At 37.5% G+C, this 22,222-nt stretch overlaps 1 protein-coding gene and 1 long non-coding RNA gene across 6 annotated transcripts in view; one reads left to right on the top strand and one right to left on the bottom strand.

The window, feature by feature from the left end:
- Positions 1–22,222, top strand: part of PDE5A (phosphodiesterase 5A) — a 70,437-nt gene that overhangs the window by 35,767 nt on the left and 12,448 nt on the right. For 4 of the 5 annotated variants that reach the window (XM_076337291.1, XM_076337295.1, XM_076337293.1 and 1 more), the window contains exons 9-15: positions 1,533–1,617; positions 5,801–5,976; positions 7,440–7,499; positions 15,207–15,353; positions 16,878–17,003; positions 18,920–19,014; positions 22,121–22,208. In XM_076337291.1, the coding sequence (XP_076193406.1) occupies positions 1,533–1,617; positions 5,801–5,976; positions 7,440–7,499; positions 15,207–15,353; positions 16,878–17,003; positions 18,920–19,014; positions 22,121–22,208 (777 nt within the window). The remainder of the gene's footprint in view (positions 1–1,532; positions 1,618–5,800; positions 5,977–7,439; positions 7,500–15,206; positions 15,354–16,877; positions 17,004–18,919; positions 19,015–22,120; positions 22,209–22,222) is intronic. The other variant, XM_076337292.1, reaches the window with a different exon arrangement.
- Positions 1–22,222, bottom strand: part of LOC143159841 (uncharacterized) — a 53,212-nt gene that overhangs the window by 4,395 nt on the left and 26,595 nt on the right. The window contains exons 3-4 of the long non-coding RNA XR_012995230.1: positions 16,409–16,501; positions 14,112–14,256 (exon numbers count right to left, since the gene is read on the bottom strand). This is a non-coding gene — a long non-coding RNA (uncharacterized LOC143159841). The remainder of the gene's footprint in view (positions 1–14,111; positions 14,257–16,408; positions 16,502–22,222) is intronic.

The raw sequence follows: 22,222 nt of genomic DNA on the forward strand, positions 1-22,222 counted from the left end.
ATCCCAGGTGTACCTAGTGCCCTAGAAACCCTGGCTTGCCTCTTTCTTCAGAGGACATTCAACAGCATGCTTACTCACCTTATGAAAATAACTTTGTGCTTTCTAAATGCTTTGGTGGCCTCAGCTACCTAGGTAGTGACATGAGGCAGGACAACAGCTTGGGTTTATTTGTGGAAAAGCCGTGATGTTGTCTGCCTCAGGTTCAGGCCACTTGCAAGGACGGTGTGGAAGCCAAATGCTAAGCTTCAGCAGTCATGTATACGTGTTCTTCCCTGAACCAACAAAGTTAGTGCAGTGGGGACAAAGTTCAAATATCTACAAGACTCCTTAAAGGCATTTAAGCCTGTTTTTGCTTAATCTCCTTCCTGTTCATACGGGAGCACTGTCGTCTTATTTCCAATCCAGCCCAGTTTGACTTTCAATGCATCTGAACTTTACCATGAAACAGCAGGTTCTTCTCAGGGTAGCCATAAACCAATTTTCACGCAAGCTTGACTTTGTGTTTCTCAGCTGCCCTTGCTGGAGAGGTCTAGGGAGAGATGCTGATTCTTATATCCTTTTTTACAGCTGATTTCACAGGTATGTCACAGTTCAGAAAACAGTAAATCCTACTCTTGAGTTATTCCATATACCCTCTTGGTAATGGGCTACTATTAAGTAGTAGTACTTAAGTTCCTGGAGTCACGTAAAGTATCTGGCATGATGAAATCCTTTAATGCTTAATAGAATAAAATAATAGAATCACATTTCCTATTGTCACTTGTAAGCATTATAGTGTTTGTGCATTTGCCTGCAAAGAAACTGTCTACAGTTCTTGCATAGCACCAGGTCTTTGGAAGACTGCAGAACGTTGACCTAGTTGGTGGTAGTTTTCCTACCTGTTGTTCTTTGGATCATAATTTGGTCTCCACTAAGCCTCCTGTCATTGCGTTGGTGGATTAATCAAGGCATCTCAAACAAACCAAAAGAGTTTACAAAAATTTTAGTGCCACAAAATGCACAGTTAGCTTAATGTCAGGTAGTTACTCTTGTTTTATGACACCTGTTCCTTACATTGCTGTATTGCAAGTGAGGGGATATACTGGAAAGGGGAGAGGTGAGTTCCTTTCACAGCTCATCACCTGATGAGAGTAAAAAAGTGTCCTAAAGCCCATCTGATCTCTTTTCAGCTGCACTGAGTGGAACACTTTGTCTTGGTGCAAAGTTGTCATTTTCATAGAAGTGGTACCTTCTAATGAAAGAACTTATTATAAAATTAGCACATTTTTAGCACAATTACACAAGTCACTGTACACTCCTACTGAACGAAGATTATCATCATTACCTGTATTGTTATTCACCAAAGCTTGTATCAGATACAGTGTTTATTATGTCCAGCCAAAGAAGTACAAATTCTTTGAAGACGTGGTTGCTTTTTGAAGGAGTATGTAAGCCAAGAAGAGTTGTAGACCCTAGCTCTACAGCTTTTTCACTTCAGCCACTTAAACGTTAGTCTTTAAAATTGTAACTGTATTTTTTTGTTTGTTTAACAGAATGACAATGCAGAAAATGTAAGTCAACACATAAAGAGTTTGCTGTGTACACCAATAAAAAATGGGAAAAAGAATAAAGTGATAGGTAGGTATCTTTACAAAAAATATTTTTATACATTTCATAGAAATATTTCTGTGCTCCACAGTAAAATCTCAGCAACATGGAATCTCAGCCCAGGAGAAAAGATCCTTAATTATCATGTTTTCAACTAATAAGTCCACTGCAACCTTGACTGTAAATAGCTTACCTAATAAGTTACCAAGTATTTACAACACTCTTGTGATACTTCACCATTTTTATAGCTTCTTTGCCTTCGAAAATTTTCTGTAAGCAAAATTATTTTCATTGCTTCCTGTTTAGAGAGTCAGTTACCACTCTTGCTTGTGTAGATCTTTCACAAGGCAGTGGGAGGAAGAGAAGACGTAAATCGGTAAATAAGCTCTTTAGGCCTGAGCTGTCTGTAGTGCTGGGCTTTTAGAGAACAGCGGTGGCATGTGGAAAGGCAAGTTAAACTGCACAGACATTGACAGTTTCCTCAAATGAGACTCAGCTATGGAAAGATTCATACATTAGAAGGCTAGCTGCTGTGCAATTTTGGTGCTACGAATTGCCCTTTGGAGGTGCCTGCTTCTATCTGTGGACTACATAAGGAGCCTACAGTCCGATCGTAAGACACTGCGTCTAAAGCTACCCAGTGTAAATATCTCTGCAGCATCTCCTTTGCTTTTTCTAGAACTACTTTTCTTCTATTTTAAAGAGTGGCCATAGTACCACTGGTTTCCTGGGGTAACATTTTCAGAAGAAATTTGACATTGGTTGGGTCCACATAGGCCTAGATGCTTATGGAAACTTAGAAGCCTTCTTATCTCTGGTTCCCTAAAAATATCTAGGTGGCCATGGTCTGGGTCCTCAAAGATGAGTATACGCCTAAATAGTTTTGAGGATCTGGTCAGGGAATAAGCTTGATGAGCTTTAAGTCTTTCAGTGAGTTTCAGATTCACCTTAAACAAAAGGATGATGATGCTTTTGGAAATTACCAGGACTTCCCTGTCCCATGAAGAGTAGAATGAGTGTCAGCCTGCTTTCCTGGCATCAGTAAGTTCCACAAGCAAACAGAACATAAAATATACTGATTCCTAGATAGCAGCATGAATCCAACTTCCTCAGCTTGACAAAATTTGGCAAGTAAATGTTAAGAGTTCCAAGAATGCATGTTTTTAATGGTCTTCAAATAATTTTCCTTGAGAATTATGGCAAAACTGCATAACCCAATGTACATGGTAAATATGAGGTCCCTTTTCCATGAAGACAGATCTTTTTTTTTAACTCCTGAAGCAGAAAGAGAAGCATCGTCTTTACCTAATGGAGTTCTCTGAAATTTCTTTTGATATCAGCTTCTTTAATGAGTTCTTTTATTACTTTGTTTTAAATATTCTACCAGACCCTAGAAGACCAAGATGAAGATTGAACTGTTGAGCTTTAATTAGAGATACTTCACTATGCTGTTAGCTACTGATAAAACAGTTGCATCTGATCTCATATAGGGTTTTTTCTATTGTTATTGTCTGTGGAAGTTCAAACTGAAAGTTTCAGTCAGGCCACCCATTTAGGTGGGTTTTTCAAATCTGAGTAATTCTCACTGGGAAATGTTCTTCAAAGTCTTTTAAGGTTTCACAGCCTGCCTAATGTTCAGATCTTTAATAGGGCAAGGTCAAGAAGTTGTGTTTGGGACAATACCCAGAAGTTCCTTTAGCATCCTATATACTATGTAAGACTATTATTACGTCTACTTTTTTATTTTTAAGATTAGTATACCCAAAACCAGAATTTGGGAAGTGGGGTGTGCAGATGGGCATGGGGTGGGAAAAACTGTCCACAGCAAAACCAAGCAAATCTTACTGTCAAGAGAGATGAGAAGAACTTTTTTATTCTCCTGACTTTCGCATTTTTCAGGTATGTGGTGAAAGCTTTACAGAATATTTCTGTGGTTTTATAACTACGTCCCAATAAAAGACTTCTGAGTTCCTTTAATTGTAATGTGTGGACCCCTCAATGCTTTGGGGAAGCTTTTGAAAAAAGATTACGGTTAAAGAGTCTTAAGTACTACATAGTATATTTACTGCAGTTCTTTCATTTTTTTAAGAGACAATTACATGCATCCAAATGCTGCATCTTTTAAGAATTCATTTGCTTTTGTGGCTTATTCACTGTTGAGTTTTAATCTTGTGTTCGTTACATCACAGTTGCTATGGACATAATTATAATGTCATAAACAGTACTAAACAGAGATCTGAAAGTGAGTTTCATGAGATTTTCCTATAGAGTTTTGTAAGTCAGCTTCTTTTTCCCAGGGAAAGTTAATCTTGTTCTTAGTGAACCCTTATTTGCTGGGATTATATATTTTTACTATAATTCAAGTATGTAGTCATCTCATTCCATTAAGGTTCAGAATCGTGTTTGCAATATTCAGATACCACAACCCCTGCCACAGCAGTTTACAGCTACAGTTATAATATTCTTACTGATCTCTTTAGAGGAGACTTTGATACTAAAATAAGTTCCCCAAACAGAATGTAATTTGGAAACAGGACAGTGTTACATTGTCACCAGACATTAAAACTTCTACAGGCCAGGCCAGTGTTCTTCTAAAAACACAGTTTGCATGTGTGTGCTACATTCTTTTCCTCAGTTTTTCTACCTGCTGTAACAGGGAAGATGCACACTGGCTCCTTCAAAGACTTTTTTTCCTTTTAATTATAAAGCTCAATGAGCTTTTTAGTCTGTAAATATGGAGTACTAAAATGCTGGAAATACTTTCATATAAAAAATTACTGGCACTGACAAGACCTTACAGTAGCTGCTGATTATGTTCACTGTTGGTACTGCTGTAAAATAGTATTCATTATAATTTCTTCCCTACCCATAAGCAGAGAGCAAATCCGGCCTCCCTGACCTGAGGGTGGCGAAGTGTAAGGCATTCAGATTCTGTTCGTATATCCTGTGTAAATTAGGAGTAGCTCTACTCATGCAAGAAAACCTAAAAATTGTTGAGAGTGTTCTGGAAACACCATGCTAAATAGTTACCTTCTCTTTTGCTGGTTAAATACATATTTAATATTTTACTCTTTCTGCTGCAAAGTGTTGTTCATAAAATACATGAAGTATACAAATGGTACTCAATAGCAATTTATAGAAAATGAAGACTTTTTCATTTAGTAGTTTTTTTCAGAATTTTTAATTTGCAACTATTATTTTCACTGGAATAATTATTTGCAGTTGGCCAGGAAAATGCTAGCTTTTATGCTCAAAACTGTTAGAACTCACACTCGTGAGAGTGGGAAAATGTTTGGACTCAAGACAATAATCACCCCCAAAGCAGTTTTGGCCAAAGACAATGTATACTTACAATGCAGCTGCTTTAATTAATATTCTGATATCTTAGCAGAAACTGCCATCCGCTAGGTAAAACTAAAGTGAGGTGTATGTGTCAATTTCCCTCTGCTTAAAATGGTGTCAGGGATTTAAGCTGCAGCAAGGTTTGGTAGAAGTCACCTGTCAGACCTTTCACTGGCACATGCACAGAAAAGTCCAGAAATTCTTAACAGAAAATAGAGATCCAACTACCAACAAGATTGAACCTAACATGCTAAATTCAGTAAGATGCTTTTCAATGAGTTCAGCATCTTCTTCGGAGCAGGCTGTAATTCAATCACATCCTCATAGAATCAGCAAGTATACTTAAGCCTTGAGCCTCAACTTGGGTATTCTCCGTTTAATTCCCTTATTTTAAAAAACTTCCAGTACTGACTCAAATAAGGAAGTGAAAACTCGGTGTACCACTGTTCTGACTTTCATAAATGTTCTTTAAATTTAATTAGCCTCTAAAGGACAAATTGTCTTTAGGGATTAAATCAATCTAGAATACTATTAATAATAAAAGTTAGGATGAAAACGACCCTAGAATTTCACAAGATAATCAAGTCTGTAGAGCCCTACATTTTTGTTTTACAAATCCTAATAAATATTTTTGAGTCTACTAAGTAATATATAACGTTTTAGCATTTATTCTATAATACCAGTGAAATTACTCTAAAAAACTTCAGGGAAAATCCTACAGCACTCCTGTGTGTCACTTTTGTGTATATTGGTGGTTTATACTGTAGGCTAAACTGTCCTAAACTTAATTTTTCTCTTGATGTTCCATACAATAGGTGATATGTTGGCAGTTCTCTGTATTACTTCTTTTAATTCCTGTATCCTGGCATAGGGGTTTGCCAGCTTGTGAATAAGATGGAAGAAAACTCGGGCAAAATCAAGGCTTTCAACAGAAATGATGAACAGTTCCTGGAAGCATTTGTCATCTTTTGTGGCTTGGGCATTCAGAATACACAGATGTACGAAGCTGTAGAAAGAGCCATGGCCAAACAGATGGTGACATTAGAGGTGAGCTCAAAATCTAGGTGGTCCTTAATTAGCCCAAAACAGATCCTAATTTTCTCCAGACCCTGTCTGTTCTACACGTAAGTGCAGCTACTCACATGGATACTAAACAGAAATTGTTCTCCCCCAGGAGAACAGTATTTGGCCTGTTGAATTGCACAGAAATTTTTCTGCTTGTTTCTGTATCTGCCAGCAGACTATTTTATTTGGTATTGTATTTTAACTTTACTCATGAGATTTAGTGGTGAGCTGAATGCATCTTTTCCTCTACATGAGGCTACACGTTGGCAACGTAGCAGGTTTGTTCTGTTGCGTAGGAAGAGAAAATGGTTTGGGGGATTAGGGGCTTCCTTTTCTTGTCTGAGGTTTTCTGTGATGATTTTGGCTCCGTCCTTTAGACAAACCGGTTTGTGGAGTAACAGCAGCATTATTGTAGGTTTTCAGCAATTTCCTCAGACTCCATCAAACCATATCAAGATGAACGTCATCTGGTCTCAGCCTTTGAATCGGTTACTGTTAAGTTTAATAGCTAAAGAAGGCTTTAGTCTGAGAAGCTGAATTACTCAGAGGTGATAACTTGAAGCTGAAAGTGAGAAATTTGTAGACTTTGGATCTCCTAACGTTCATTATGTAAACAGAGTGTTTGCAGAATTCCTAAAATGGGAATTATGTACCCCGTAGCCTCTAAAAGAAATGTTACAACTCTCAAATAAACCTGTATTAAGTCATGTTAAATAAAAAGGTGGTAAAATTATTGTAAAAATAATTTCAGTTCTTTAAAAAAAAGAGCTGTTTGTTTATATGGCAAATTAGCAATTCTCTCTCCTGCTATAACACTTTATGGATAATATAGGAAGTCCAGACAGATTATAGGTTAGTATATAAGATGGCTTCTTTACAAAAAAAGTCAGTCTCTAGTTGCTTAAAAAACTCCGTAACATTTTCATGTCCTGTGTTCTCAACAGCTAAAAAATATGAGCTTATTTTGTTAATTTAAAACAAACATATTGTCTTTCAGACTTTTTTGCCAAGTTTCAGTTGGGGCAAAACTTTCTCTTCTGTCTGAATAAACTCCTGAAAGGATTATTATGGCAACAATGTCAGGCTCATAATTATAGCAGTTTCATGTATTATTTGTCTTTGAAAGTGGGGCATGAAAACTTTCCAAAGAGAAAATCAGAGTTCTTTGCTCTTTTATAGAAACTATTTACGTTTTCTTGGCCTAATTATCTCAAGAAGATTCTGTGCTGTGGGAGATTTGTGAAAGCTGCAGATATCTCCCCATACGCTTTCAGAGAGCTCCCTTAAAATCAGTGCGGGCCCTGCATGGACACTAGATTTCATCAGCAAATGCAATGCAATGCAATGCAGTGCAGCTGCAAGCTGAAAATGCTGCTTTAGGAAAAATACCTTTTTATCACATTGCTCTTTTGTTTGTACTAAGGGCTGCTTTTCTCTTTCTGTAGGTTCTCTCATACCATGCTTCTGCTGCTGAGGAGGAAACGAGGGAGCTGCAGGTAACAGCGGTAATTGAATTTTTTACTATTACTTTAGAAATATTCCATTAATAGAACAACAAAGGGCAGTCTTTTACACAGATGTGATCCCTAAACGTGCAGAAGCACATCTTCCAGAAATAAAAATTATAGTGAAGCTTAAACTGATCGGTTCCTGAGTTGAATCAATACATCACACAAAAGGGAAACGTTACAATGCCTATGATGAGAGATACAGGTTGGCCAGAGAGCTGCAGTTACAGGAGAACCAGAAGTATACCAACTGCCTTTCTCATGGGTTTAAGTGACAGTAACAGCTGAGTTAGTATTAACTCACAATGATTAAGTATTTCAGAAGCAAAATGTTGAGAACCCTTCTCTCTGCAGCTAAGTCTGAATGTTGTATATTTTATATCTTTGGTACCTTTCAAGCATCCCAAGTATGGGTGCAGCTTTATGGCCTTACACAGAAATTCGCTGTTTAATTGTTAATGCGATGATTCTTTTTCATTTTTATGCTTACTTTTCTGTGCAGCGTCCTGTTCAATTCTGTGTTTAGAAACCACTGCCTAAGGAATAGCTACAGCTGTGATTTCAAGTGTAGTTCAAAGCACAACCTGTGCTTAGTCTCTCCAGTTCTCTGTTGGAGCAGACGTTCTGGGGAAATAGCATCACCCCTGCTGTACGAAAAAAAAATGGGAGAGATGGAGGAATGGAGAGGAAGGAAGACATAGGGGACCACAGGCTGGGTAGTATGGGACTGGACTGGATAAGCAAGGTGCCACAGAATAAGGCACAAGACTAAGGATAGTTCCAGAATGGTTAGCATCACACAGATTTTGAACCTCAGTCCTAACACGCTGTTACTCATTGATAAAGAGGCACTGACAAGACCAGCATGCGACGCATCTCCTATGGTTTCTCTTCAGGGCTTGCGTTGCAATCTCTGTGGTTACATCTTTACTTCTAAATAAAACAGAACCACAATAAACCTAGCACTGAACCAGTGTCCACCTTAACTGTCCACGTGCTTCCTAGCACAATCTCGGCCCATGTCAACCACCATGTTCTAAGGCGATACCAGAGCACATAGTACCAGAGCACACAGCACAGGCCATCTCCGCTAGGCACTGTGGATGAGTGCACCACATTTGGCTTCCTCTAGCCTACAGCCTTGCAGCGCTATTCGAGCAGGTTTTGCACCCTCAGATATACTGCATATCCTCACGTCACATCCCAGGGCATGAAACAAATACCCTTATTTTCATGCTATGAAGACATCACTCTGAATTTTAACAGAGTAGTCAGATTAGTTCAGATAACGTGAGCTGAAAAAAGAAAACAGGCACTAAAAATAAGGGTATGTTAGAACTTCAGGGCACCACATGGAGCCCAAAGCAAACCATGGACCAAGTGCTATGTAGTAGGGACAAATCAGTTTGTGGCATTTCGCCTCATTGGTAGAGAATGATCCCTGTCCTGTTTTATATAGCAGTATAGATCTAACCACCTCATTGATAATTTGGTTTCTTCTTTGTGCTTTTGTGTACAAGATACCTAATTCAGTGACCATTCCTAAAATTGCTCCTTTAGGCATTATTCTTTTGTTTAGAAAGTTTAACTTCTTTCTTTGTCACCACATTCCACCACTTTCATTACTCAAAACTTCCCTTACGGCATATAGACTTTCTAATTGTGTGGCCTTTTATGAAAGTAGTTCTCTTCTGCCTTTTTCCAGTTTGTTTTTCTTTGTAAATTGCAATGATTTAATTTCTTCATAGTTGTCACTCCTCCTTCTTCTCAAGAACAGAGAGCAGCTTAGATTTCAATGTGAAATTTGTGGGGTGCGTCGCACAAAAGAAAACATTGATCCTTGATTTTTTTTCTCAATTACTGACTGTGAAGTAATTTGAGATCTTCACATGCCAAGCATTATGGAAGTGCTACTACTGTTATGGTAAAAGTTGCTTGAAATACTTCTTGCTTTGTGGAGTCTCTTCATGTTAAAAGATTTTACTACCTACTACCATGTATGTGGTCTCCAGTCTGCTATTCACCTGATTTAGTATATGATCTATATTTTTGCATCTGGTTCTGCAAGCGCCTTAGTTATGTCTTAGACTACCACTCAGTCCCTGACTTCCAAATAACCCAAGCTTCTGTATGTCTTTACTTCATTGCTAGCTCACCTCATGGATGTCCACGATAGCCAAACAGATTGTCAAAGCTGAGTCAAAACATTACAAATCTAAAGGAAAATTTATAAAATTGAGAAATTACTTGTTTTATAATGTGTTTAAGAATAAAACCACAGCCAGTATTTGGTCTTAAGTCTTGCACGCGGTTCTTACTGACTTCAGGAGAGGCTTATTCTGTACATAGGTTGAGCCTGGCATTCAGTCACATGCATGCGCTTATAGAGAATGTAAAATAGTAACATACAAACTGACACATTCTTTGCTATGGAAAAAATATGTTCTGTAACCTTTCTCAGTTTGAATAACCATCAAGAGAAACACTTTTTAAAATTGTCTTCAACATTTTAAAGACTGTCTACTTCCTTTAATGATTGTTGGGACTCAGGAAACCCTCTTCTGATTATAGTTCTAGATAGGATAAGCTCTCTTGAGCATGCTAGTGCATGATGGTATATATACATCTTTGTAGAAGATCAAAGTGCTTCAAATAAAAATTAATCTTGAAATCTTCCCAAATCCACAAATGAGGACTATCAGTGACAGACCCCATTCCATTCACCTTTTCTTCTCAGGAACCAGTAAGAGGGATGGGATCGGCCAGTTTGTGCTATCTGAACAGGAATAGGAATTTACTCTAGAGTACAAGCACCCTGATAGAAAAGACCTTGCCAAAAGCTACGTATTTTCCAAACCAAGGTATGGAGAACAGGATGTTAATTTTGAATTTGTTCTGCAGTTGACCAGAAGAATGGTAGCCTTATATGGGAAGGCAATTTTAGGTCCCACTATAAGTTGATCTCAAATAGCTTTGTGCTTGAAAAATCAAAATTAATGTAAAAAGAAGAAACCATTAAAATACTTTTTTCTCCAAAATTTAGAAGTATATCAAAATTCAAAACATACTGACTATTTTTATAGTAAGTTGAAAAATAGGAGTATAAACACTGAAAAAAAATTTTTTTTTTTCTCAGTTAATTGCAAATTGCAAATCTCTGAGGCCAAAATTGAACTGTTAAAATTCAGCTGGAGTCCAGTAGCCAGCTTGATGAACGATGGCCACAAAACATAAATCTTCCCTAACTGAGAGACAGGACCTGTATTAATGGCAGTTCCCATTGATTTTAGGAGCAATGAAGACCATAAATTCACAAAGGAATGAGGTAAAAGTTATCCTCAAGTATTTCAGTGGGCATCGCAGAACTCAATTTAGTTTTGGAAGCTGCTCTTGACCCTTGAGGATAGAGCACTCCTTAGCCCTTAAAAGTTTACATTCTTCTTCTCTAAAAATTTAAAGAAGCTCTTGTCTTTTCGGTTGTACAGCTTTGTAGTACAAAAAAAAAAAAAAAAAAAAAAAAAAAAAAGGTAGTTTTTTCTGTTATTTTGTAACTAAACACAATGCAAAATTTAGTATAAGAGCTCCCCTAGCTAGGACACATGCTGTCACAACGCTACTCAGCAGAATCAATGGTATATCAAAATAGATAGAGGACTTGAGCTTTATAGCATAATATTGGAATTGATACTTGTACTTACTATCTTTGAATCATTACAGTTAATACATACTTTATTAGTGAGACATGGCATTGGCAACAGAAATTACTACAGCATGTCGCAAGTGACATTTGTGACACCAGAATTATCAGGAAGTGGTTTCTCCAATTTAAAACTGTAGCTTTCAAATACATTTCATTTGTGGACTCCTGAAAGGTTTAGATTGGAGGAGAAAAACCTTACAGACAGAATTTCAACCTACTGACAATAGCCTTGGTTTTCTTCTTAATTACCCTATGATGAGACACGATTGCAGACCCTTATCCTAAAAATCCACATGGTACAGTCACATGGTTAATACTCCTGCACTGCAGTCTTTTAGTTGAATCAATTAAAACCTTATTCCTAAAACACGGAAAAGAGACAAATCTTGCTCTTTAAATATCTGTTGTTAGCATGTACCCTTTGAGATACAGCATCATTGCTGCCTTTTTTTCCTTTGTCTCTGTACTCAAGAAGTAGAACACAATTAAATGTTGCAACTATCAACCTCTGTCATTTTTTTTTCTGAAACTATTTGCTGTTTCTGTGCATTGATAAAGGTAGCAGTACTTGAAAAGAGATAGGGCCAAGTGAGTTTCAAGATCAAGTCATTCATGTTAAAGACATCAGTACTCCTATTCCTAGTCTTAACCTAAGTCCTGGATAAGTAGTGACAAAGGGAGAACTTGCTACCCAAGTTGAGAAAGCTAACTTACTTCCTTAGCTTCTCCTCTTAGCCGTGAAAGAGAGACAGGTGATTCTAGAAAGCCGTTCAGAGCAAGTGATTATTTTAAGTACCGATTCAGGGAAATACGTAAGCATGGCAGTTCCTTTCTTACGCAAATGATTCTTTCCTTGCAATGGCAAGGTGCACAGAACTTTTTTTTTCTTTTTTGGTGCGCTGACAAAGACTTTTCAAAAACTTCTGTGAAGTACTTGTGCTAGTATTTTCCCCTAATTAAGAATAACCTCTACCACATTCCTGGGATACCTTTGTGTTGACTATCTTGCCATTAACACATCATAGAAAGACTTCAGTTTTGAAATCAGCATGAGGAGCAGCTAACTAATATAACCACCTTGCCTGAAGTGATAGATGGATGTTACTCATAGTTTATTTCAGGCTTCAGATTGTACAACTTTGATGTAATGTGTGGAAATGTGATTCAGGTGCCTAAATAACAGTGATGTAGCAAGTCACTGTCTATAAACTGGACCCTCCCTGGTGGCTAAAGCTGACACATTGCGTATCGCAACTTTCGTTCCACTACTGAGGGCCAGCTGATGAATGGCAATTTACTTGGCTTCAGAATTTTATTAGTATTTATTTTGCACTCATATCATTGTATCAAGCCAGCCAAAATAGATTAAAATGATGTTTCTGGCTATACCTTTTTACGATTTGCTTTGTTTTGCTTCTAAATAATCTGATAGCACAGAAAATAGATGCTTCATCAGGCAGTTGGTCTAAATGATTGTCGTAGGTCCCTTCCAGCTGGAACTATTCTATTCTATTCTATTCTATTTATTATCTGCCTTGTGTAACAGGCTGCAGTCAAATTTTTCACTTTCATCATCATTTCCACATACTACAGAACATCATGTTGCATCAGTCACCTCCTTTGAGCCTGGATAGTGTCTGGAACCTGTGTTTTATCATACAAAGCAAATGAAACAAAGCAAAACTGTTTATAATTGCCACTTAGTTACCACAGTGGTCCCACATTTTCCTTAGCCTTCCTTTTGCTGCCAATGTATTTATAGAAACCATTTTTCTTGCCCTTTCCACCCCTCACTAGTTTCAACTCAAGCTGAGCTTTGGTTTTCCCATCTTCATCCCTGCACACTTTGGTAATGTCTCTATATTCTTCCCAGGTAGCCCATCCCCACTTCCTCCTTCCGTGTACTTCATTATTTCATTTGAGCTCACTCAGGAATTCCCTGTTCATCCATGCTGGCCTTTTACCATGCTCGCTTGACTTCCTGCATGCCAGAAGGGACTATTCTTGTGCTTGAGGCTTTCCCTGAAGGTAACGCCTTGGTGTATGAAATGAAGTTACAAGCTTTATTTGTAGGTTTTTCAATCATAATAGAGGACAAGTTTTTAAAATTATTTTCTATACTTAACCAGGTAATGAAATGGAGTCACTAATTAATTATTCACTACTAATTGCTATTAATACAATGCCTATAGTAAGCAGTAGTAATTAAAAAGTCACAGTTATGCAAAGAGGGGAATTAATTGGCACATTTTCTTCTTTTTGTGACTATTTCATGCTCCTTAGATATTCCTGAGGTGGAGAAATTGAGCAAGAAGCTGTAGTTTGGTCAGTGCTTACAGAAGCTGACCATAGCTCAGTAACTTGAAATTCAAATAGCTGATGAACTTTCATGCTGTTAAATGGGGGCAGATAGCTCTACTGGCTTCAGTAAGTGAAAGAGGAAATATCTAATCCAGTTAAATAACACTTGAGTAGCTATAGCGTGCAGTTTTTTATGTCTCAGCTGAAATGAAACTTATTGTTGTGTCTGTCAAGGGCAGGAGATCAAGGAAAGGAAAGATAAATTATGAATGAAGTCAGAACACAGGCATGAGGCGTTCTGTTGAGCTCCTACTGTGTCCTTCCAGCCCCTTTTCCTCATGAAATACCAGACTGCAGTTGCAGTTTTTCAAAATTATGTCATTAGAGTTCCTGAATGATTGCATTATTTTCCATATACATACAGGCCTGGTGGTTCTTTCACATGCTCATAGGTGAAATACCACATGAATCCAAACCGAGGGACACAAAATCACTGGTACAAGAAGTGTGTAAGAATGTTGGAATTTTTTTCTTGTGTAAATACTATTTTTCATAATCTTTCATGACTTTCTGATTCTGACACACAGGAAGGATAACAGGAAACTTACATGGAACAGAGATGGGTAGACGTAGTTACGGGGAGAGCTGATTTGCATGCTACATGTAATAATACTGTAGATTGTTACACATGCTTCCTTTTCAGTGTCTCAGCCTTCTAGGACACAGTTCCCCATGCTGGAGAAATGTATTCCCCTAGAATTACAAAGAGGAAGATAAACACATAGGTTTATTTCTTTCACCATTTCAGTTTTACCTGATTTTCTTTTAAACCATACTCATACTGAGGTGAAACAACTACAAAGAAGTAGCGCTGAGAACTCCATGTTTTATTTTACTGAAAAAACTGATACTAATTTTTGTTCTATAGTGTAAGACTTACCATTTATTTTGTTAGCAACCTTAGCATCTGTATTTTGAAGGGCAACCAATACCTATAGTCTGAATTTTATAACTAGAAAAAGTAGAGTTGTAATATGGAGATATTACTGATAATAAAAGTTACGGTTTTAAGTATACAGTTGGGGTTTTTTGTCTACTTCATAATTTCAAATTTCACATTGAAGGTTTATGACTGTACTCAAATTACATCAAAAACATTGTCCAAAGGTTTTAAAGACTATTGATCACAGGTGAACCCTAATTTTTGAGGTTTCTCTCCCTGAGGAAGCTCTGCTTGTGGACGTGTTCTGACTACCATAGCACTGAATGTGGATTCTGTTAGGAATTCTGTTCTAGTGACATCTCTTTCCTCACCATTTTTAGAAAAATGTCAACAGTTACAGATTTTGATGTCTGCACATCCATAAAAACAAACATACAACTCTACTGCCTTATTTTGTCAATCTCTCAATTTCATACGTACTCTTGGTTACAGTTTGCCATAGGTGATTTAGATAACAGACTGACCAGGTGATCCTTTCCTTATTCTCTTGATCTATGGAAAAGCGTGTGTTAAATCTAAGCAAATAAGGTAATGTTAAACAAGAAAGGCTAAGGAAAGGTAAATGAGAAGTAATCATCAGGTTTCAGTATAATGTGAAGGTAAAATTTAGTATCTCTCTACTTCTCTGTTGAAAAAGCACATATTTATGTTACGCTTTTTCTTTCCTAGTGCTAAGCTGTGTTCTCTTATTCTTCTCTAGGCTGCTGTAGTACCATCTGCACAATCTCTCAACCTAACTGACTTCAACTTCAGTGATTTTGAGCTATCAGATTTTGAAACGACGCTGTGCACAATTCGAATGTTCACAGACCTCAACCTGGTGCAAAATTTCCAAATGAAACATGAGGTATGAATGCTGTCAAATGCTGCTTCACATAAAGAGACAACTTAATTGTTGGAAAATCAGGAGGATAGTGAAACGAGCCTACAGTAAATATAATTGGAAATCTGTATTAAAGAGTAGTTAGCAAACTAGGAAGGTACGTAAAGTGGGAAGTACTGACGTTTGTTCTCAGTTTGGTTCTACTGAATGATTAATAATTTGGTTCATGGACTGTAAAATGCTTTTAGAAAACTTGAGGAGTGGAGGTAGAGGACTTGGTTAAAATTCAAATGAGTGTGAAAATGTATAGCAATATTTCAAAACCAGGTATTTATTTTCTAGATCACCAGTTTATAGACCAATTTAGATTAGTGGTGTTTAAGGGCCAAAAGGAGTATGTAGTCTGATCTCTTGAATATCCCAGTACTTAGTTTCACCTTTGTAGTAAGGCCAAGAGCTTGTACTTCCTTAAGGGATACGTCCCAACAGAAGAGAGGGAGTCAGGTAGCCCAGTAACGGGTGGGCTTCTAGTTCCTAGTGGAGCAATTGTAATGGATTTGCAAAACCAAAAAACCACCATGACAGTAGACACATAATTACACATCTCAATAGAAGCAAGAGAACATTGACAGCTTTGAAGCTACACTTTCAACTTTCCATACTAGAGCTAAAGAAAACTGGCAGTAGCCTAGCACTCCTAACAGTGGAAAGACAGAGAATACTGCTGCTTTTGTCTGCGTGGAATCGTTTCTGTGGGTGAATGATACTGGATTTTCATTTCTGTCAGTACAACATCTTTCACTAGGAACACTAAAAATTTTCTTGAACAAATCAAGGCCTAGATTCTCAGCCTGCATTTAACATAGAGCAGTAAGTATGCTGTATCCATTTAAACTGAGGGACCTGTTCTAGTACACATTAAATTACTATCTGACCTTCATACCTTTCACTTTCTTAGAAGTAAAGTATAACCCACAACTTGTAATACTGTTGTGTAAAACATCCAAGACATACTTTCTTCCTGCATAAAAAAACACTACCTAGCAATATAGTAATTGCTGTCTTTCTATCATACTTACTTGCTTTCCAAAGTCCAATTCTGCTTGTCTTTTGACAAGCTGATACGAGGGAAAAGCCACATGTTCATTATCAAAACAGCTCTTAAGGGAACTCTGTAATTAAAAAAACAAATTTTCTCTATCAAATATGTCATTACAAACAAGGATTTTTTTCTCCCAGTTAGCTCAACGTAACTCAGTTTCTGAATTAACAGCAGTGCATCTGACACTGACATTTAGCCATTAGTAATAAAAACCCAAACCCACAAGTATTACATACTCAATGAGAGGCTGAACTAGTGGCTGTAAGCATATTCTTACCTATGTTCACAGTTACAAGTATGTTATATTTGAACTTAATTGAGTTAAAAGGAATTTTTTTTCTGTAAGAGAGACAGTTCTCAAGCGGGATTAGAGAAAGATTTGTTTTCATTAAAAGAATAGATTTCTAATACATTTACAGTTAACTATGTGATGCTGTTTCTTAAAGGTTCTCTGCAGATGGATTTTAAGTGTAAAGAAAAATTATCGGAAAAATGTTGCTTATCACAATTGGAGACATGCCTTTAATACAGCGCAGTGCATGTTTGCTGCTTTAAAATCTGGTAAAATTCAGGTACATTTTGCTGTTTCTACATTAAGAATCTTCGGGCTAAACAAATTCTGTAATGATGCATAGTTCTGATTGTCATGTCAGTAAGATGTTCATCATTCCATGGTATTGCTAGTGAAATCAAAATATTTCTGCTAAAGACTTCTGGCTTTAAGGGCTTAGTTTGTGAAATTGTTGTCATGTTGTTATGTACCCAGTTTCAGTTAAATCCTCTGGAAATGATCAAGTGGATGTTCCCAAAGGGAGTATCTCAAATAAGGCACATACATGATTATGTCCTTTTTTAAAGTTAATGCTTATGCTACAAGCAAGTCAAAAAGGTGGAGAAGAAAAGCACTGACACAATTTCAGGATGTTTCCTTATAATATTCAACAGGAAATTTTTTAAGTTCAAACACAGAGCTGTGTACAGTGTTAGACAAACAATAGAACATTTTTTGGAAATAAAGATTTAAATGCTCATTTCAATGCTTTTGAACAATGGTTCAACCTTCCACTTAAAAGACACATAATAACTTAAAAAACCACCTCATCATTCTTTATTATAAATACCGAAGGGCTAGATGATCCCCAGAATAAGAAAGATACTGATTCAAGATTTTTCCAAAATATGTTTTTAGGTTTTGTTTTTATATTCTTGAAGAAAACAATGTTTCTGTTCATTCCGAATTAATGTGTTTCTTCACTTTGATTACAGACAATTGTTATTAGTTGGTTTATACTGTTTTACAGTAAGCACTTCTGAGAGAATAAATAAATCCTATTTGTAGACTAAAACCCAATACCAATAATGAAGACGCACTCCCTTCCTCTACAAACTTTGTCTCACTAAAAAAAAAGACAAAAGGTGCTGGAAGAGACAAAGGCAAGGGCTTTCGTTTTCCTTCTATACTGAAATGGACATGGTAGTTTCGCTTTGTGTGCGGTCTAGCAATCTCTAATGATCCTGATAGCTTGCTTGCTATTTTTGGAATCCTGTCAGTCTCCACTGCAATTTCCATAAATTGTTTTACTCCTAACTACATTGGATTCACTCCACACTGATTTTCATGTCCTAGATTCTGGAGTCAGAACAGCATCGAACATAAGTCTCTCAATTTTCTCTAGTTTGAGGGGAAAAGCAAGCATTGGGGGACACATCTTCCTAGGAGAAACATAAAATCAGTCATTTCCAAACTAATTTGTCTTTTGATTAGACTAAGGACAGGTTTCATTATCTAGAAAGCAGATGCAAATCTACAGAAGTTGTAACTGCTTAAAGAAAATTTGGATTTGATTGTGCAGAGGGTACAGGCCCCCAGTGGCAGCACTGTCACTAGCTGTTCTTCAGATTCCTGTCCTGACTGTTGTGCCTGCTATTCTTGTCCCATTATGAAATGCTGCATGAATACTGTAACTTTGTCCAGCCTCTGTTTCTCAATGGACAGATTTAAATAAATTTTCTATCCAGTTCTATTGAACAATATTAAAGATACAAAATAGTCACAAAAGAGAAACTGTAACCTCTCCACTAATGTATCCTAACTCCCTTGAGGTAATAGAGGAGCCGAGCTAAAAGTCACAGGGCCAGAATTTTAAAAAATTCCTCGTGCTCTCTCTTTGCTGCCAGGTGACATTATGCAAGCCACTTCCTCTTCTTCTGTATCAGTTTTCTCATCAGTATATATAGGGCTAGATGGTGTTCCCTCTGAAATGCTCTGAAAACAGCACTGAGGCCTATGGAGAATGATTATTACTGTGCACCACAACTTCAGAGATAACTCTTCTTCTCAGCATATCATTTTATGTCCTTGTCCTCCTTGGGCCAGAACTGTATCTGCTATGTGGGTAAAAACAAGACAGCAGATACAAAACACACTGTGCAAAATAAATCCCCATCACAAAGCTAACTCGCTTCTTGTATTACTCTTTACATATAGAGCAAACTGACTGACTTAGAAACACTGGCTTTGCTGATAGCAACTCTAAGCCATGATTTGGATCACAGGGGAGTGAACAACTCTTACATACAAAGGTAAGTAAGTCAGAGAGAAGTTAAATAAAAACAAATGAATACCAAAATCACAGAGCTAAATTAAGTACAACCTAATTGGTTTGATGATGTGAGGCTGTGCAAAGGAGCAGTAAGTGCAAGAACAGCCAGAAACATTCAGGAGTCCAAAGCAAAGGTGCACAGCCTCAGTTGCTGACTAACTACGATGGCAGATGAAGTGAACTCTTTGTAGACTGTGCAGGGGCAGCGTCTTCCTGCTCCTGTTCCGGATGTCCCATCCCCCATTTCCCATACAGTGACAGCAAAAGGTCCCAGCTTCTAAGGGACAGCGTGTAGGAAACGTGCAGCTTTTCAGATTGCTCCCTGCCCAACCAGCTGCTCCCCACCTAGTCTGGGCCAGCACAGAGCTGAGACCTGCAGCCATCCGATACAAAGGTGTCTCCCTACCATTTTGAACTCTGATTGTTTTACTCATGATTTAGCCATGTTTTTCCAGAATTCTAAGTTGATTTGGATAAGATACATATTTAAAATCACATTTTAAATGTATGTATGTCTGTTTTGCATTGATTCTGGGTTATCTGTACTCTTCAACTTTGATCAATTCTGGAATTACAGAAAACCCTTTACAACGCAAGAAGTCAAAATACGTTTTAAAACCTTGAAACAAAATATTTTTACTAAACAAAATATTTCACTTTGAAGTTATCAAAATGAAGCATCTGCACTCTTCTAGAATTTTCTCCATATTTTAACTAAAAATACTTGGTTTTTTAGAATTTATTAATAGTTTCAGATCTGCCCAGAATGTGTTTTTCAGTGAATTTAGTATTCACTTCAAATAACAGTATATAGGCAGAAAATAAGTAAGCTGAAGCAGAATTCCTGCCTTTCAGATGTATGTTCAGAATAACACTAAGGCTGATGTGTAAAGCAAAAAAACCCCAAACCCCAAAACCCCACAAAATTGAAAGAGTAACCTTTTTCTAGTTCCCTAATAGGGGATTCCAGCAGTGACTGTAGCCTTGCAGTGATTGGAACCAGTTAGCTATTTTTTGCTTTATTTATTTAAAAATAAATTTCCTGGAAGACATCTGGAGATGCGTCATCTCCTCTCAAAAATGTCCTGGGAAAGTGTCATAGGCAGCAAAATCTAACATTTGCACATGCTGTAAAGCGGAGATGATTACAGCTTAATAATCCTTTTTCAATAGAAAGTTCCATTAATTTTGTTTTAAAATCCCTCATTTAAATCTAAATGAAAAGTTATTTTTTCCAGGAACGGATCCCTTTTGTTTCTTCCTCGAAGCAGGGAGAGTGGATACTTATTCTTAAGCAACAGGGTTTCAAAAATTAAAATGGTCCTGGTAGTAGAAATTACAGGAAATGAACTGCTTAAAGTTCTTTTGGTAGATATGCAGGGGTTTTTTTTCTTTTTCTTCCAAACCCACATGTAAAATAGGCAAGCAGAGAGTACGAAAACTGCATAACCAAACCACTGTGTTCAGAAAGCAATGGTGTCCTTTGGCCTGGCATGGTGGTTTAACAGAAATGCTATGTACTACAGAAGTAGGATCTGAGTTTATTTCCAGCACTTGTGTCTTCCCAGACAGCCAGGGTCTGTAAGTACTGAGCAAGCTCTAGTTTGGTGCAGTACTTGGGAAGATAACCTAAGATATTTCTCACATATTTCTCTCTTCAGTCAGGATGAACTTCAGGGGACACAGTATGCATCCCACTTAACTCAATGGGAATTTCACCCAGCATGTGTTGGCACCATCCTACAATTTGTTTCCTTACAGAAACACGCAAGCATATTTGCTCTATACTCCTTTTGCAGTGGTCTCAGAGGAGCTGCTGGGCAGCCAGCCCATAATCCTCAGGGGCTTGCATCCTTTAATCTCCCTTTCCGCGTTTTTGTTTGTCTTTCCATCTTTCTCTCCACATTTTTGTGCTTCTTAAATCCCCGGAGTCTCCTCTTAGGACTTTTATTTGAGTCTCTGTGTGCACTTACTTACATAGGGACCAAATCCTGCAATGACTAACTCATGTGAATGATCCTTAATCGTACAAAAAGTCCCGTGGAACTATATGCTAAAAAGGAATTTCTTAGATGATTAAACATTTGTAGGTCAGATTATAATTGGAGTAATAGATTCAGGATCAGCAGCAAAACAGACTTCCGAAAGAAGCCAAATTTAGTTGAAGAGATGACATAAGCAATGTGGGACCAGGGGCTGAAAATGAAGATACAGTAGCAAAAGCTAAGAACCATATTATGCAATGAGGAACAGGGAGAAATTAGAAATCCTCAGAGAGGAGGAGTTTCTGTATTTTTGTCTAAAGCTACTCAAACAGTAAATTCTATTTTCTAGACTAAGATAGCTTTAAATTCTGCAGCCGCACAGTTGGTGTCATGCTGTTTTTCACTGCCTGTAGTACAACCAACATCTTGTTTCTGTTTTGGATTTTACCTTGGGCAAAGGGTAGGTAACGATATTGCAGTAGTTTGGTCATGAAGAGAGTGGTGATGAATGAAGTACCAATACAGTTACTAACACTGGGAAATTACTTGATCAACATTTTGGGCCCTGCACCAGAGTCCACTGAGGTCAGCAGGAATTTTTCCATTGGTATCAGTGGGCTTCCGATTAGGTCTGCATTATTACTAATTAGCTCAGTAGTTGAGCTGACTAAATATGCCAGGCAGGTGTTTAAAGTGTTACAAAAACCAAAACTGTCATTTAAATTTTCCTTGTGAACGAACCCTTCTTGTTGCCTTTCCTTTTCATACAAGAACTTTCACTCTTCATAAAACCTTGCATTACATTCTCACTCCTTGTGTGCAGCTGGTCTCTACAGGTAACAGAAGGCAGAAAGTAGAGTTGTCAGTTCTCTGTCAAAGTAACAGCATGGTCTTTTTATCTGTACTCCCCCTGCATCCTTCCAAATGTAATCATTTTGTTTGGCCAGTTACACAGAAGGGGGAAAGGAACTGCTTAAGAGCAACCATGGGTGGGTCGGGGTAAACAGATAATGAGAAGAGGACATTAAAAGGGGAGTTATTTCTGGATTAGTAGTATGTTTAATTTGATTTCTCCATCTGATGGGTCTTTTTACTCCTCAGAAGCGAACATCCACTGGCTCAACTGTATTGCCACTCAATCATGGAGCATCATCATTTTGATCAATGCCTTATGATCCTGAATAGTCCAGTGAGTGCCACATT

This window comes from Aptenodytes patagonicus, chromosome 4 (assembly GCF_965638725.1).
Source record: "Aptenodytes patagonicus chromosome 4, bAptPat1.pri.cur, whole genome shotgun sequence".
Taxonomy (NCBI): Eukaryota; Metazoa; Chordata; class Aves; order Sphenisciformes; family Spheniscidae; genus Aptenodytes; species Aptenodytes patagonicus.